The 13,848-nt window shown below is 41.5% G+C and overlaps 1 protein-coding gene across 1 annotated transcript in view; it reads left to right on the top strand.

Moving 5' to 3' along the window:
- The first annotated feature begins 9,499 nt into the window (after positions 1-9,499).
- DYNC1LI1 (dynein cytoplasmic 1 light intermediate chain 1) overlaps positions 9,500-13,848 on the top strand; it is a 39,123-nt gene continuing 34,774 nt past the window's right edge. Inside the window, exons 1-2 of the mRNA XM_042955021.1 lie at positions 9,500-9,773; positions 9,978-10,051. Of these exons, the coding sequence (XP_042810955.1) occupies positions 9,628-9,773; positions 9,978-10,051 (220 nt within the window). The 5' untranslated portion in view covers positions 9,500-9,627. The remainder of the gene's footprint in view (positions 9,774-9,977; positions 10,052-13,848) is intronic.

Genomic DNA, 13,848 nt, shown 5'->3' with positions numbered 1-13,848 from the left:
CTTCAACGTTTAAACAACTTCAAGGACACACAGTAAGTGGTAGAGTTGAGATCAGAACTGAAATTGGTCTGTTTCTGGTGCCTGGACTATAACCCATTTCACATTTGCCTCACTCTAAACACAGAATCCAAACATTTTATTTCATCTAAATGATGTGAATTAGGTGTCTATATCACTCAGTTTATCATTAACATTGTTTAATCTACTACTTAGGTTTGATGATATGGACAGAGTCTAAAATGTCAGAATCAGTATGATATTGCTGCTATTTAAAATTTTAAACCATGGGCACCTGGGTGACTCGGTTAACTCTCCGACTTTGGCTCAGGTCATGATCTCACGGCTACATGAGTTCAAGCCCCACATCAGGGGCTCTCAGCACAGAGCCTTCTTTGGATCCTCTCTCTGTCCCTCCCTCGTTCGCACTCTCACTCTCTCTCTCAGAAAAATAAACATTTTTTTAAAAATTAGAATTTTATTTTTTAAATTTTTTTAATGTTTATTTTTGAGAGAGCATGAGCGGGGGAGGGGCAGAGAGAGAGGGAGACACAGAATCTAAAGCAGGCTCCATCCTGGCTTTGAGCTGTCAGTACAGAGCACCACACGGGGCTCAAATTCACAAGCCGTGAGGTTATGACCTGAGCCAAAGTCGGACGTTTAACTGACTGAGCCACCCAGGCACCCCTCAAAAAATTAAAATTTTAAACCATGAGATCATATGGTTAATACAGTTCCTAGTCTAGAGCTAGTATATGAAAAATAATATATGTGTGTTTATGTGTGTTTATATATATAAACACATTAACACGTATAAAAATATGCATATAAAGAAAGATACATAAACACACACATATATAGATATGTATATCTATTTCCATATATCAAGGTGCAAATTCCAGTGGGTTATCTGGCTATTCCTCATTTACCAATGGATGAACTGAAATATAAGATGAGGTTCACCTAAATTTACTGAGGAAAGATCAGAAAGGACATTCTGCTTCTTGATTTCACTTTTACATTACTAGGCAACTCTATGTTTTCCAGTAGTAAAAAGTTAAGGATCACTAGACTCTCCTTAAACAACTCTTTGATCTTATAGAGTGTCAAATAACTGATTCATTTTGCTTAAAAGAAACTTCCCACTGGGCAATTCTTTGATCTTCTGCCATCTGCGGAAAAAAGAAACATATATAATGCTTTTGTTGGTACAGACTATAATAGGTTATACTTCTGGGCTTACTTTTAGTAAAAGCACCAAGAAAGTATAATTAGTTCTAGACTAAAGCAGACTAAATTGTTATGAATGTGATACCACCTGCAGTTACAAAAGGCAGCATATTTCTAAAAATACCAGGGAGTTTCATATTTTTTCCATTTTGTCTCATGTAGAGCACCAAAGCAGAAAAACTTAATGATCTTTATTGTCTCATGTTTGCAGATCTCAATCTATGAAATCAGTTACTAGATATCTTCTCCTGTAGGAAGTAAGGAGGGTGGCAGAGTGTAACACTGGAAACCTAAGAAGTGACATTAAAATCACTACTTTTTTTAAAAAAAGGTAATGGAATTGAACTTCAGAGTATTAGAGTATTTATTCACAAGGAAATGCAATCTTCCAAAAATATATGTAATAAATATCCAACTAACTATAATCAGTGAACCTCTCTTCTTCTCAGTGGTAGAGAACAGATTAAAACCACAATGGCAACTAAGCATTCTAAAAATCCTATCTATTATGTATTTTAAAATGTATAAGCAGTGAATTACAACATTTAGATGAAGAGTAAACATTCTTTTAGCCTAGAAGATAAGTCTCTTTGCTTTCCCTGTGCATTGCACTGACTATCCATGAATATGAATTGATTTACACATTGTTCCCTTTCATTCATCACCATTTTCCAGAAACGGATAGGGATATCATAGCAAGGAGCTGAGTTTGAAATGAAAAGCCAATTTTAACTATCACCTCACCCTGGAATTTAAAACATATTCAGGAGGTATTCTTTTTCAATGATAAATTTCTAAGCAAATGAAAAATTTTTTCTCTATAAAATTTAATCCTAAAGTATGCTTGTATACAAACACATTTGCATACACAGTATTTATTGTTTAAAGGGATGTGGGTTTCACTTGAGACCTAGAAATAGAGGAGATTCCCTTTCTAGTGTTTTCTATGAAGGAAAAACAAAAATGCCAAGAGAGTCTATTTCTCCTGTCAGGTATTTATTTCCCCAACCATTTCTTTATGAAGTTCTGTGAGGGCTGACCTGATAAAATCGTAGGTAGGAGGGAGGTTAGGTCTGTAATTCAAGGGACTGGTGACCAAAAAATGAATTAGATACCCATCATTTCATTCATTCTATGCAGGTACATAGAATGAGATAAACATGACTCAAAGAAAAGCAAAAATAAGCAACACTGGGCATCTGTTTTCCCTCTAATTGGATCCCTGGATCCCCTGGGAGAGAGTGTAAGCAAGGGCTCTGCCAGTTCTAATATTACCATTTTGTTAACTAAAAAATCAATCAATCAATCAATATATATATGTATATATGTATGTGTATATATATATATATACATACATATATACATATATATATATATATATGTACACACACACAGAGAGAGAGAGAGAGAGAGAGAGAGAGAGAGATGGATGGATGGATGGGGACTATTTAATCCCTGAAGCTCTTTCCAACACTATTTTATTATTTGAGTTGCTGACAGAGTCAAACTTCAACAGTCCACTCATCTTGCTTCTTTCTTTCTTTTTCTTTTTTTCTTTTCGCTTTTTAGCTGGCATTTCTTTCAACTGTGATTACCAAGATTTGGCACAGCGGGTGAAGCCAGTCTTATTTGAAAATCTGTTGAAGGCAGTCCGTGGGAGCTGGTACAGTAGGAAGCAACTCAAGGGGTGACTGCCTTGTCCCAGTTCTCAAACACAGAGGAAGGCATCCCCAACAAAAAGAGGAAGTGACCTGTATCACCTCACCTCAGCCCCACAGAAGGCTCCTCTCCCAAACTGCTTTTCTGCAGAGCTCTAGCGCCTGCCAAATGACCCTTTTTCTTGAGATAAAGAAATACCCAACTGTAGCCTTTAAGAAGCTGATGGGTGAGTGGGAGATGATGGTCAACAGAGAAAGAAGAGAGACATGTAGCTCCCAGGAGACAGAAAGTTGGAGAAAGGAAGAGCTGTCTCTCTTCTGGGTAGTGTTCCATTTCCCACTTCCAGACCCCAAGGCTCAGCTGAATTAGAAACCAGACTAAAGAAGACATTTGTGGTACACCTTGGGGCATCCCAGTAGGACTAAGCACTTCCTCATATAATAGCAGGGTACTGTTAGTAATGAACTTAAGTCCAGAACCTCCAAGAAAAGGTAAATCTGTATTCACATAATCTGTTAAAGCAAGAGAATACATAATACATTTGAGAAAGCTTTATATCAAAAAATAATTAAAATATTGTAAAAGGGAGGTCCTGCTTTTAAGTATTGCAGTGCAGAATTTTTTGTACCCTCTTCACACACACAAACCCTATATCATCCTCCTCCTCCTGAAATTTTAGAACCCTGGTGACAAGGAGTAAATCTTCTCATTTATTCATACTTTCAACAAATAGCAAGAAAACATTATACCCTCTAAGAAGGTAATGAGTGTTATGGTAAACAGAAAGGGAAGTAAGGTCAGAAGACTCAGAAATGGCAGGGTTCCGGTTGCAGTGTTAAACAGGGAGATCAGGGTAGACCTCATCAAGAAGCTGAGACCTGAGCAGAGACTTGCAGGAGTGGGAGTTAGCCAAGTGGCTGTCTGGGGGAAGATACTGACTTGGTTGCTCCTCACCTCCTTCAACGCAGAGGAAACAGCTAAAGCAAAATGATAAACAATATGTTTAAGGACAGCAGGGGGACCGATGTGGCTAGATGAGAGAAATCAAGAGAGGGAGTGGAGCAGAAAAGTTGAGAGAGGCAGTAGGGGCCAGGTCCTGTACAACCACATGGGTCATTGTAAGGATCTTGGCTTTTATGAGGAGCTACTAATGGGGTTTTGAGTAGAGAAGTGACATGATCTGGCTTATATTTTTTAAACTTTTTTTTTTTAATGTTTATTTTTGAGAGAAAGAGAGACAGAGTGTGAGCAGGGGAGGGGCAGAGAGAGAGGGAAACACAGAATCCAAAGCAGGCTCCAGGCTTGGAGCTGTCAGCACAGAGCCCGATGTGGAGCTTGAACCCACAAACTGTGAGATCATGACCTGAGCTGAAGTCAGATGCTTAACTGACCAGCCACACAGGTGGCCCTGATCTAGCTTAAATTTTTAAAGGATCCCTCTAGCTGCCATGTTGAAGAGCTTTTTATAGTAATTTAGGCAAAAGATGATAGCTCAGCCCAAGGTGGTTATCAGTAGATGAGTGATAAGAAGTTTGATTGTGGGTATATTTGGAAGGTAGAGACTACAGGATTCCTAATGAATTCAATGTGGGGTGTGTGAGAAATAGAGAAGTCAAGAAAGATTGGGCAAAAAGGAATTGCTACCCCGTGGGAAGTCCTTGGGTTGAGGAACTTTTTCCAGGGTAGGTCAGAAATTCAGCTTGGGGGGCACCTGGATGGCTCAGTCAGTCAAGTGTCCAAGTCTTGATTTCAGCTTACGGCATGATCTCATAGTTTGTGAGATAGAGCCCCAAGTCAGGCTCTGGGCAGAGCCCGCTTAGGATTCTCTCTCTCTGTCTGTCTCTCTCTCCCCCTTTCTCTTTGCCCCTCCCCCGCTCTTGCTTTCCCTCTCTTTCTCTCTCTCAAAATAAACTTTAAAGAGGTGCCTTGGTGGCTCAGTCGGTTAAGCTCCCGACTTCAGCTCAGGTCATGATCTCACAGCTCATGGATTCAAGCCCTGAGATCAGAGCCTAGAGCTTGTTTCGAATTCTGTGTCTCCATCTTTCTCTGTCCCTCCCCAAATCACGCTCTGTCTCTGTCTCTCTCTCTCAAAAATAAACTTTAAAAATTTTTTAAAAAATCTTAAAAAAAAATTGCTCAGCTTGGAACATGTTGAGTTTGAAATATGCTATTAGATATCCAAGTGAAGATGTGGAATAAGCAGTTGGATGTATTAGTCTGGAGTTCCACATGGAGGCTCTGGGCTAGAGAGACAAATTTGGGAGTTTTTATCATACATTTGAATATTAAAGTACATAAAGAATTAAAGTAAAGTATCATACATTTGAGAATTATCATACATTTGAGACTGGATGAGGTCACCAAAATTAGAGAAGAGGAACAAAGACTGAGCCCTGCAGTCCTTCAACATTAAGTGGTGGAAATGAGGAAATGGTGAAGACTGAGAAGGAGCAGCTAGTGAGGCAGGGAAAGAACAAGGAGAACATGGTGACCGGGAAGCCATGTGAAGACAGATATCCACACGGAGTGACCAACTGTATCATGTGCTGCTGATGGGTTAAGAAAAACAAGGACAGAGATCTGGATTTAGCAAAAAAGAGGTAGAAGAGCAGTCTTTGTGGAGTCAGAGGGGCAAAAGTCTAATTAAGGTGGGTTATAAGGGCAAAGGGGAGGAGGAATTGAAAACACCAAATAGAGACAACTATTTGAAAGAATTTTTCTGTTAAAGAGAAGAAATAAATACAGCAGCAGCTGGTGAAGAAGTAGGGTTAAAAGAGATTTCTTTCTTTTTTTTTTTTTAAAGTTTATATATTTGAGAGAAAGAGAGGGAGAGGGAGAGGGTGAGAGAGTAGGGGAGGGGCAGAGAGAGAGGGACAGAGAGAATCTGCACTGTTAGCATGGAGCCTGAGTCAGTCTCTAACTCACAAACCGTGAGATCATGACGTGGGCCCATATCAAGAGTTGGACGCTTAACTGACTGAGCCACCCAGGTGTACCTCTTTTCTTTCTTTTTCTCTCTTTTACTTTCTTTCTTTCTTTCTTTCTTTCTTTCTTTCTTTCTTTCTTTCTTTCTTTCTTTTTTAGAATGGAATAATGTTAATGAAATGATCCAGTGGAGATCAAAAATGATTATATAGAGAAAGAGGGGACAATTGTTGGATCAATGTCCTAGAGTTGAGAAGAGATGGAATCTAGTATGTAAGTGTTTTAGTGTAAGAATATGAATTTTCTTCCTATGATAATTGGCAGGAAAATTGATATGAAAGTGCAGATAGTGGATGGAGGTGCAAATGTGTTAGTGGAAATCTAGAGGCTTCCAAAGAACACATAACAAAAGGGGGGGGGGGGGCAAAGAACACATAACAAAAGATAAGGAATAAGAATAGCTTTGAATTGCCCAGTGGCAACATTAGAATCTAGCCGACTGGGTGGCTCAATTGGTTAAGGGTCCGACTTTGGGTCAGGTCATGTTCTCATGGCTTATGAGTTCCAGCCCCAAGTTGGGCTCTGTGTTGACAGCTCAGAGCCTGGAGCTTGCTTTGGATTCGGTATCTCCCTCTCTCTCTGCCCCTCCCTGACTCTCTCTGTCTCTCTCTCTCAAAAATAAATAAACATTAAAAAAAATTATAATCTAGCTGACACGGGGTCAAGGCCTTTAAAAACCTAAGGGAATATAATTAGCAACATAAGAATTTTATACCCAGCCAAACTATCACAAAGTGAGTATAGACTAAATGCATTTTCAAACGTAAAAGGTGCGCTGGATATCTTCCATTTGTCCCTCCAGATCCACTGTCTACCCTTCTCTACCCTTCTTTGTGCTCTTGGAGTTAGACTTGCGTGGACTGCTACACTTGAATTCTCTTGTCCTACACCTTCTGGTTAGATTTGCCCAACATGAGACATTGGCAAGATACCAGGGGGCAGAAACAGAGAATTCAGCACTGTGTTCCTTTACTGAAGTCATAGATCTCATTGAGCAATCCCTTCCTATAGCTGCAGCTCTTTCTGGATTCTAGTCAACATTCCTTCCTCTTTTCCCTTTAGGCTTAAATTTTCCTGCTCTTGCTAGCCCCATTTTGATACTGTTCACACCTTTGCAAATAGTTCTTCTTTAAGCTTTCATTCAGCACTGCCTTAGTAATGCCATTTTTTCCCTGGCTAGACCTTGGCTGGATACACAGGTCTCCAAAAATGTACCCATACACCTTTTCTTACAAAACTAGTGAAGTTCTCTAATAAAATTAGAAGAGAACACAGGAATGCAGCAAAGGGAATCCCCAGAATAATGGCAGGAGAAGATCCCCAGATGACTGCTGTGTATTAGGCACATAGAATAATCAATTCAAATTGAAGCAGTCCAGAATATTCTTAAAGATGTCTTTAAGATGAAATTGTTTGAATACCTAATGAGAAGTTTTACACAACTGGGACAAGAATTTGAAACTGAATTATAGTTAAGGGCATAGAAATTTAAGCAAATGAAAATCCAAATATTACATGTAACAAAAAGTTGGGCAAGAAAGAAAAGTAATCATAGTACAGGAAGTAGCTCAGTTGTAAATACCATTCATGTAACAAAAATTCCAAGGGACTTCTTTCCTTTTATAGTCTTCCTTATATTACAAAGGTTCTCTATGTTTGTTATGTAGAGATTTCTATACAGGCTATTTACCATGACAGCGTCTAAAGTTGCCAGGACATTTATCCTAATGTAATTTGACCTAACCTCTTGGTACAGTGGGAAGTCAAAATCTCAGTTTATCTACCGCCAACCTGTGGGGTAAATTACTTAATTTCACAGATTCTTTACCATGTATGAGGATTGCAAACCATAACACATAGTGTGCCTGGTACATAGTATGCACTCATAAATGACCACCCTTGTCAACCATCTTAATGGGAAAATGCTGCATAGGGATATTATAAAACCACAAGAAATACAACTTTGACCTCAATATAAGTAGGTAACTGGGCATCTAGACGTCATGGGGCATTAGAAGCCTGACACTATTATACACTTGATACTTCCCAGGTTAAGTAAATATGATATGGAACTGACAACTCTGTATATGAACAAAATTGAGGGGGAAAAATGCTCTGACAAGAAAAGATGACTGAGGAAGTAAAGTACAGAGAATGAATCAATTCTCAGAGGGCTAAGAGAAGTATACAGCTCTTCTTTACAGCAGTGACTTTAACAACCAGTTTCCCCCAGAAGTCCCTGTCCTTCCCTCTGTCCCTTACCATAGAAAGCCTAGGATCCCAAGACTGGGTTCTAGTTCCTTTCCTAACCATACAAACTAACAAAAAATGAAGAGTTTTAGCTGCCGGAGTTCACTAGGCCCATCAATTCTAGGGATTGGTCAGATATGAATGGTTTGAACAGTAAAGGAAAACATTAGTCATTAATAATAAACATGTATCAAGCACTCAAGATTTGTCAGTCACTGTTCTAAGCCATTTTACATGAATCATCCCGTTTGATCTTCATAAATTTTCTAGGTCCTTTTATCCCCATCTTACAGATAAGGAAACTGAGACTCAGAGAGGTTAAGGAAATGGCCTATGGTTACTGATAACCTGTCTCCAAAGCCTTCTAGGCTTCTAACTGTACTGTTAATGTAGAACAAATACAGTCTTTAGCTGTGGATTTTTTCACTAGCCTAAGAGCAACGATCAGATTGCATATCAGCAAGTGATCTTCAAATATGACAGCAATAATGTACAAAGAGCTGGACTATTTTAAGCAAAGGCTCTGACAAGGTGTACCAGGACAGAGCCTTAAAACCACCAACTCTTCTGGAGGCAGGGCTCAGACATTCAAATAAATTCAGCCAGTAAAGTTATGATAGAGAGGGGGTTATTTTAGGGCTACTTTAGGTTCTTTTCCATCTGCGTATGCCCAGTGCCAACTGTGCCTGCCATAGTAAGTGCTGAATAAACGTCTGTTGACTGGATATATGGATGACTCACCTACTGGGTCTTGTCAAATCTCACACGGAGCATCTCCTACAAAAACTTCGAGATTATTATTAAAGCAAGCCCTGTCAATACTTTTTCTGTCACGCAGCTGCTCAGGGGCTGGGAGAATCTGCTCCAGATGTGGGGTCAAGACGGAGGAACACGGCGCCACGTGAGATTGCAAAGTAGAGAGCCCAGAAATCTGGGACCGCAGTAACTCTCCGGACACGGGCTGCACAAAGCCTCTTTTGCGGCGGGGCGGCCCGTTCCCATCTTGGCACGGGGTTAGTGTCGGTGTAGGCGGGTGACCGCCGTTCAGTCTGAATCGGGGGTTGGGGGGGGCGGGGGGACAGCAATGACAGTGCAGGAATTCCACGCCGGCTGCGGGGTTTGTAGACCCGACTGAAGAGTGGGAGGGAGCACTGCTCACCTGACACACCCCAACCGGCTGTGCTGCAGCCCACGGCTGCGGGTGGGGGGCGGGAGACTCCTCACTACTCAGAGTTCAGAACTGGGGCTGCAGCGCAACCGCCAGCCTGGTCGCCCGCGCACGCGCATTCCTTACGCGCGCCCGCCAGTCAGCAGCGCATGCGCAGTGCGTCCTCCCTCGCTCCGTCAGTCCCTGCAGGGCCCGCGGCTCCACCTCCGCAGACCCCGCCCCGCTCCCGTGTGCCGAACGCTCCATATCCGGGTTCCCGCCGCCGCCACCGCCGCCGCCGCCGCCGCCGCCGCCTAGCTCATTCAGCTTTGCCGGGAGTGGTGTGATTCCCGACCAAGATGGCGGCTGTGGGGCGAGTCGGCTCCTTCGGTTCCTCTCCGCCGGGATTAGCCTCCACTTACGCAGGCGGCCCCTTGGCTAACGAGCTAACATCGGGCAACGGCGGCGCCGCAGCAGGCGACGACGAGGACGGGCAGAACCTTTGGTAACGACCCCACCCTTCCCCGGGTCCCCGCTGGCACTCCCGGCCCTGCGGATACCTCGGGATCCCGTGCCCGCCGAAGCTCGGCGCCGGGCCCAGGCCACTGCGTTCTCGGGCAGCCCCCACTCAAGCGCGCCGAGGCCGGGTCGTCCCTCCCGCCGTGGGGTCCCAGCCCCCGGCCTCAGCGTGCGCCTTGCTCCCCGCTAGGTCCTGCATCCTCAGCGAGGTCTCCACCCGCTCGCGCTCCAAGCTCCCCGCAGGGAAGAACGTATTGCTGCTGGGTAAGTGTCCCCCGCCTCGCTCCGCCCCGCCTGGTCCCCACCCCGGCCCGGGTCAGGGTCCGCCCGCCCGTTCGCTCGCTTTGTGCGAACTCCCGGGCCTGGCCCCGCCCCGCCCCGCCGCCGGACCGGTCGCTGACAGCTGGAGGAGCAGGGGAACGGGGACCCCGGCCCCGGTACCTTTGGGGACCGCCCTCCCCTGAGCCCTTCCTCCTCCCCTTCATGTGGAGGTGGCCCTGACAGTGTCCTGTGGGAAGGACAGAATGCGATATCGCATCTGAGGGATTGTAGGGGCTTGTGGTTTCCCTAGAAAAGAAGGACGGTTTTTCTTTCATAACAAAAATTAGTAGCAGGAGGCTCTTTTCAAGAGCTCCAGTGCAAATGGCATGCCATTAATAATTAATAGCTGGCTCTTTGTATAATTGACAGGGAAGCTAGAAATTGAGACCTGGGAATCGTGATAAATGTTCTTATTTGATTCAGCTTTTCGGGTACAATGGACGCTTATTGCAGATGCCTTTTTAATTGTCACTTATACTTCTGATATTTGTAAAAGGCGATAGAACACCTTACTATTCCAGTTCCTTCGAGCCAAATGATTGTAATAAGGAGAAATGGTCTAATGTCTCAATTCTCCTGTATTTCCTCTGCTCTCTGGAAGTTATGTATTTTGTTTCTTTACTGATTCTGAGGGTGGGCACAGAGGATATTGAGGGAGAATAAATCACTGATTCACATTTTTGCAGGCTTAGCTTCTGAGTCATTTACAGAAAACCTTTCTTTCATATTCTTTAAATGTGAGATATTGAGTCTTGGCTTATAAAATGATGGTTAAATTTTAAAACTTTGGTGTTGGTGTCTCAAGACTAGTTTTATGTACATCTAAAACAGGAAAGGAAACAAAGAAGTCAATTGCTACTTGATAGGTTCTGCTTTTAATAGAAATGTGTAGGTAGAAACAAATTATTTTTCATGAATACTGCCAATCTTGAATATATGATTCTTGATGTTCTTTAAAGTTGCATGGAGCTAGTTGAAAAATTAGTTTTTACTTTGTTTTTAATGTGATTGAAAGTACCTACTGCAGATTAACCTGGATTCAGTCACAGCCTTATAATCTTAAACAAGTTACTTGATGTCTACAGACTTCAGTTTCTTCATCTTTAAAATGGATATTATAGAAATAATAATGCCTCCCTCTTAGGGTTATGGGGAAGACTGAATGAGATAATACTTGTAAAGTGGTAGCAGCACAGTGACTTTTGTGATGGATTTCTGTCAACTGAATTAGAAGATATTTTATCAGAATTCTTTTTTTAAATATTCAATTAGTGTCCACGTAAGTGATATTTAATAGGGCAGAGATAGATTAGGTTCCAAAAGCAAAAAAAAAAAAAAAAAAAAAATCCCCGAAAGTGTTTTAAGTTTACTAATTTAAACAAATTACTCTTAGTTACTAAACTGAAATGGATTTGCTGTGACCTCATTGAAGTGGATTATTTTTAATTACTCTAAGTTAAATAAGACTTCTTTTCAAATACTGTCATTGTGAGGATAAGATTCCTGCATTTTGTTTTCATTTTGCAAGTTCCCCCTAATTATTCGTATGTGTTAGATACTATTAGATGGTTCTGTTTGTGGTGAAACAAAATTGACAGTTTTGTTCATTTTTGATGTTCCTAATTTGTGCTGAGGTTGCACCATGCTTTTCTTTTAACCCCCTTTTTAACCTGCCTTTGACACTGGATCAGTGTATGCGACCGAGTGTACTTAGAGGCCCCAGACACTTCTATCCTTCCATACTTAGAATAGATTAAATTTCCTTCCTTATGAGCTTAATAGTTTGTAAGGCTCTGTCTAGTATCAGGTTACAAAAGCTTGAAATTTAAATTTTTTCTTTGAGTACTATTGGAATTTTCATCAAAGTCCTTTTCAGCTCTGGAAGAGCAAATTTTTATACTGATTACATAAATAGGATTAACTTTTTAAAATACCTCTAAAGATTTCTTAAAGATATTTTACCATCACATGTTTGGCAGCATTCAGTCTGTGCTGGTGGAGGGAAGAAATGTATAAATAGGGATTGTGGTTTTCTTTGTTCTGAGTTTGAGGGTGCTAGGCAGGAGGATGCTTGGCCCTCAAGTGTTTTTCATGAATTATGGCGATCTCTGGAATCCTGTATTTAAAAAACACAAAAACAAAAACTGAGACTGTAGCAAGGTTTTGCTATTCCAGAAACAACCTGAAATGGGAACAATGATCAAGGTTCATTTATCGCAATGCAAATTGCAGTTTACCTTAGCTTGCTACATGCTTTCTCCTCCCCCTGCCTATGGGAGAAAAGGATTGGGACCAGAAGTGTATACATGTCTATGAGCCATTCTCAAAGCATTTTCATATAAATAAATCTTAGTTTATCTCCTCAGTTGCCCCCTTCTTTCACCACCTCCAAATCTGAGACGTAGATGTTGTTAGCACCAATTTGTAGATGAGATAATGAGTTTTAAAGACCTGTTAGGTGAGTTTTCCAAGGTCACACAGCTTTTAAGACCCTGTGTTCTGTGACTCTGGCATGGCTTCCCAACTTGATATAAGTCCTTGCAAGGGAGAGAGTGCCACATATTCTTCCTATTGCATAACTTTTTTTTTTTCTTTTTTAATTTTTTTTTTCAACGTTTTTTATTTATTTTTGGGACAGAGAGAGACAGAGCATGAACGGGGGAGGGGCAGAGAGAGAGGGAGACACAGAATCGGAAACAGGCTCCAGGCTCCGAGCCATCAGCCCAGAGCCTGACGCGGGGCTCGAACTCACGGACCGCGAGATCGTGACCTGGCTGAAGTCGGACGCTTAACCGACTGCGCCACCCAGGCGCCCCTGCATAACTTTTTAAAAAGGCTATCTTTGAGTAAAAGCACTAGTAATTGTTATAAAGTAAAATCCATATATTTGTTGGATTCTAGGCTGAAGCTTCTTGAGGGACACCACTGGGCCATGACACTTGTGTTTAAGGGGTCATTTAATCTACTGAAGCCAGACCCTTAGTGAAACCCAGAAACACTGTGACATTAGTGTTTAACCATTTTCTTTCTTGAAAGATTTTGAGAATGAGCTTCAGTGAAGTTTTTAATAGTAAAGGCAGAACTTCTAGTGCATGTACTTTAAGTAGGATTTAACTTATAAATTGTCCTTTGAAAAACTATTTTTTCCTCTTTACCCTTTATATTTAATCAACTTTTACTACAGTGATTGCAATTATATTTTAATAGCTGCTTTTTAAAGGGCACTTACTCCATATCTTGGTTACTTTCCTATGTTTTGTTAAGAAAACTCCCTAAGGAAAATAATAGTACCTAACATTATAGAGCACTTATATGTACCAGCTATGTAAAGATTGTTTCCAGAATTTGATTATCCCCTTAAAGATCAAGAAGCAAAACAGAGCTGTAAAGTAAATTGCCCTAAGGTTACACAGCCAGAGCCAACATCAAGAATCTAAATTGTGTAGCCTACCTCCAGAATCAGTATTCTTTTTCTTTCTTTTTCTTTTTTTAATGTTTATTTATTTTTGAGGGGTGGGGCAGAGAGAGAGGGAGATACAAAATCTGAAGCAGGCTCCAGGCTCTGAGCTATCAGCACAGAACCTGACATGGGGTTCGAACTCACAAGCCATGAGATCATGACCTGAGCTGAAGTCGGACACTCAACTGACTGAGCCACTCAGGTACCTCCCCCCCCTTTTTTTTTTAAATGTTTTTATTTTTGAGAGAAAAATAGTATGAGCTGGGGAGGGGCAAAGAGA

Source organism: Panthera leo, chromosome C2 (genome assembly GCF_018350215.1).
Source record: "Panthera leo isolate Ple1 chromosome C2, P.leo_Ple1_pat1.1, whole genome shotgun sequence".
NCBI classification, from domain to species: Eukaryota; Metazoa; Chordata; class Mammalia; order Carnivora; family Felidae; genus Panthera; species Panthera leo.
The sequence above is the reverse complement of the archived record's forward strand: the minus strand, read 5'-3'. Positions and strand labels throughout refer to the sequence as shown.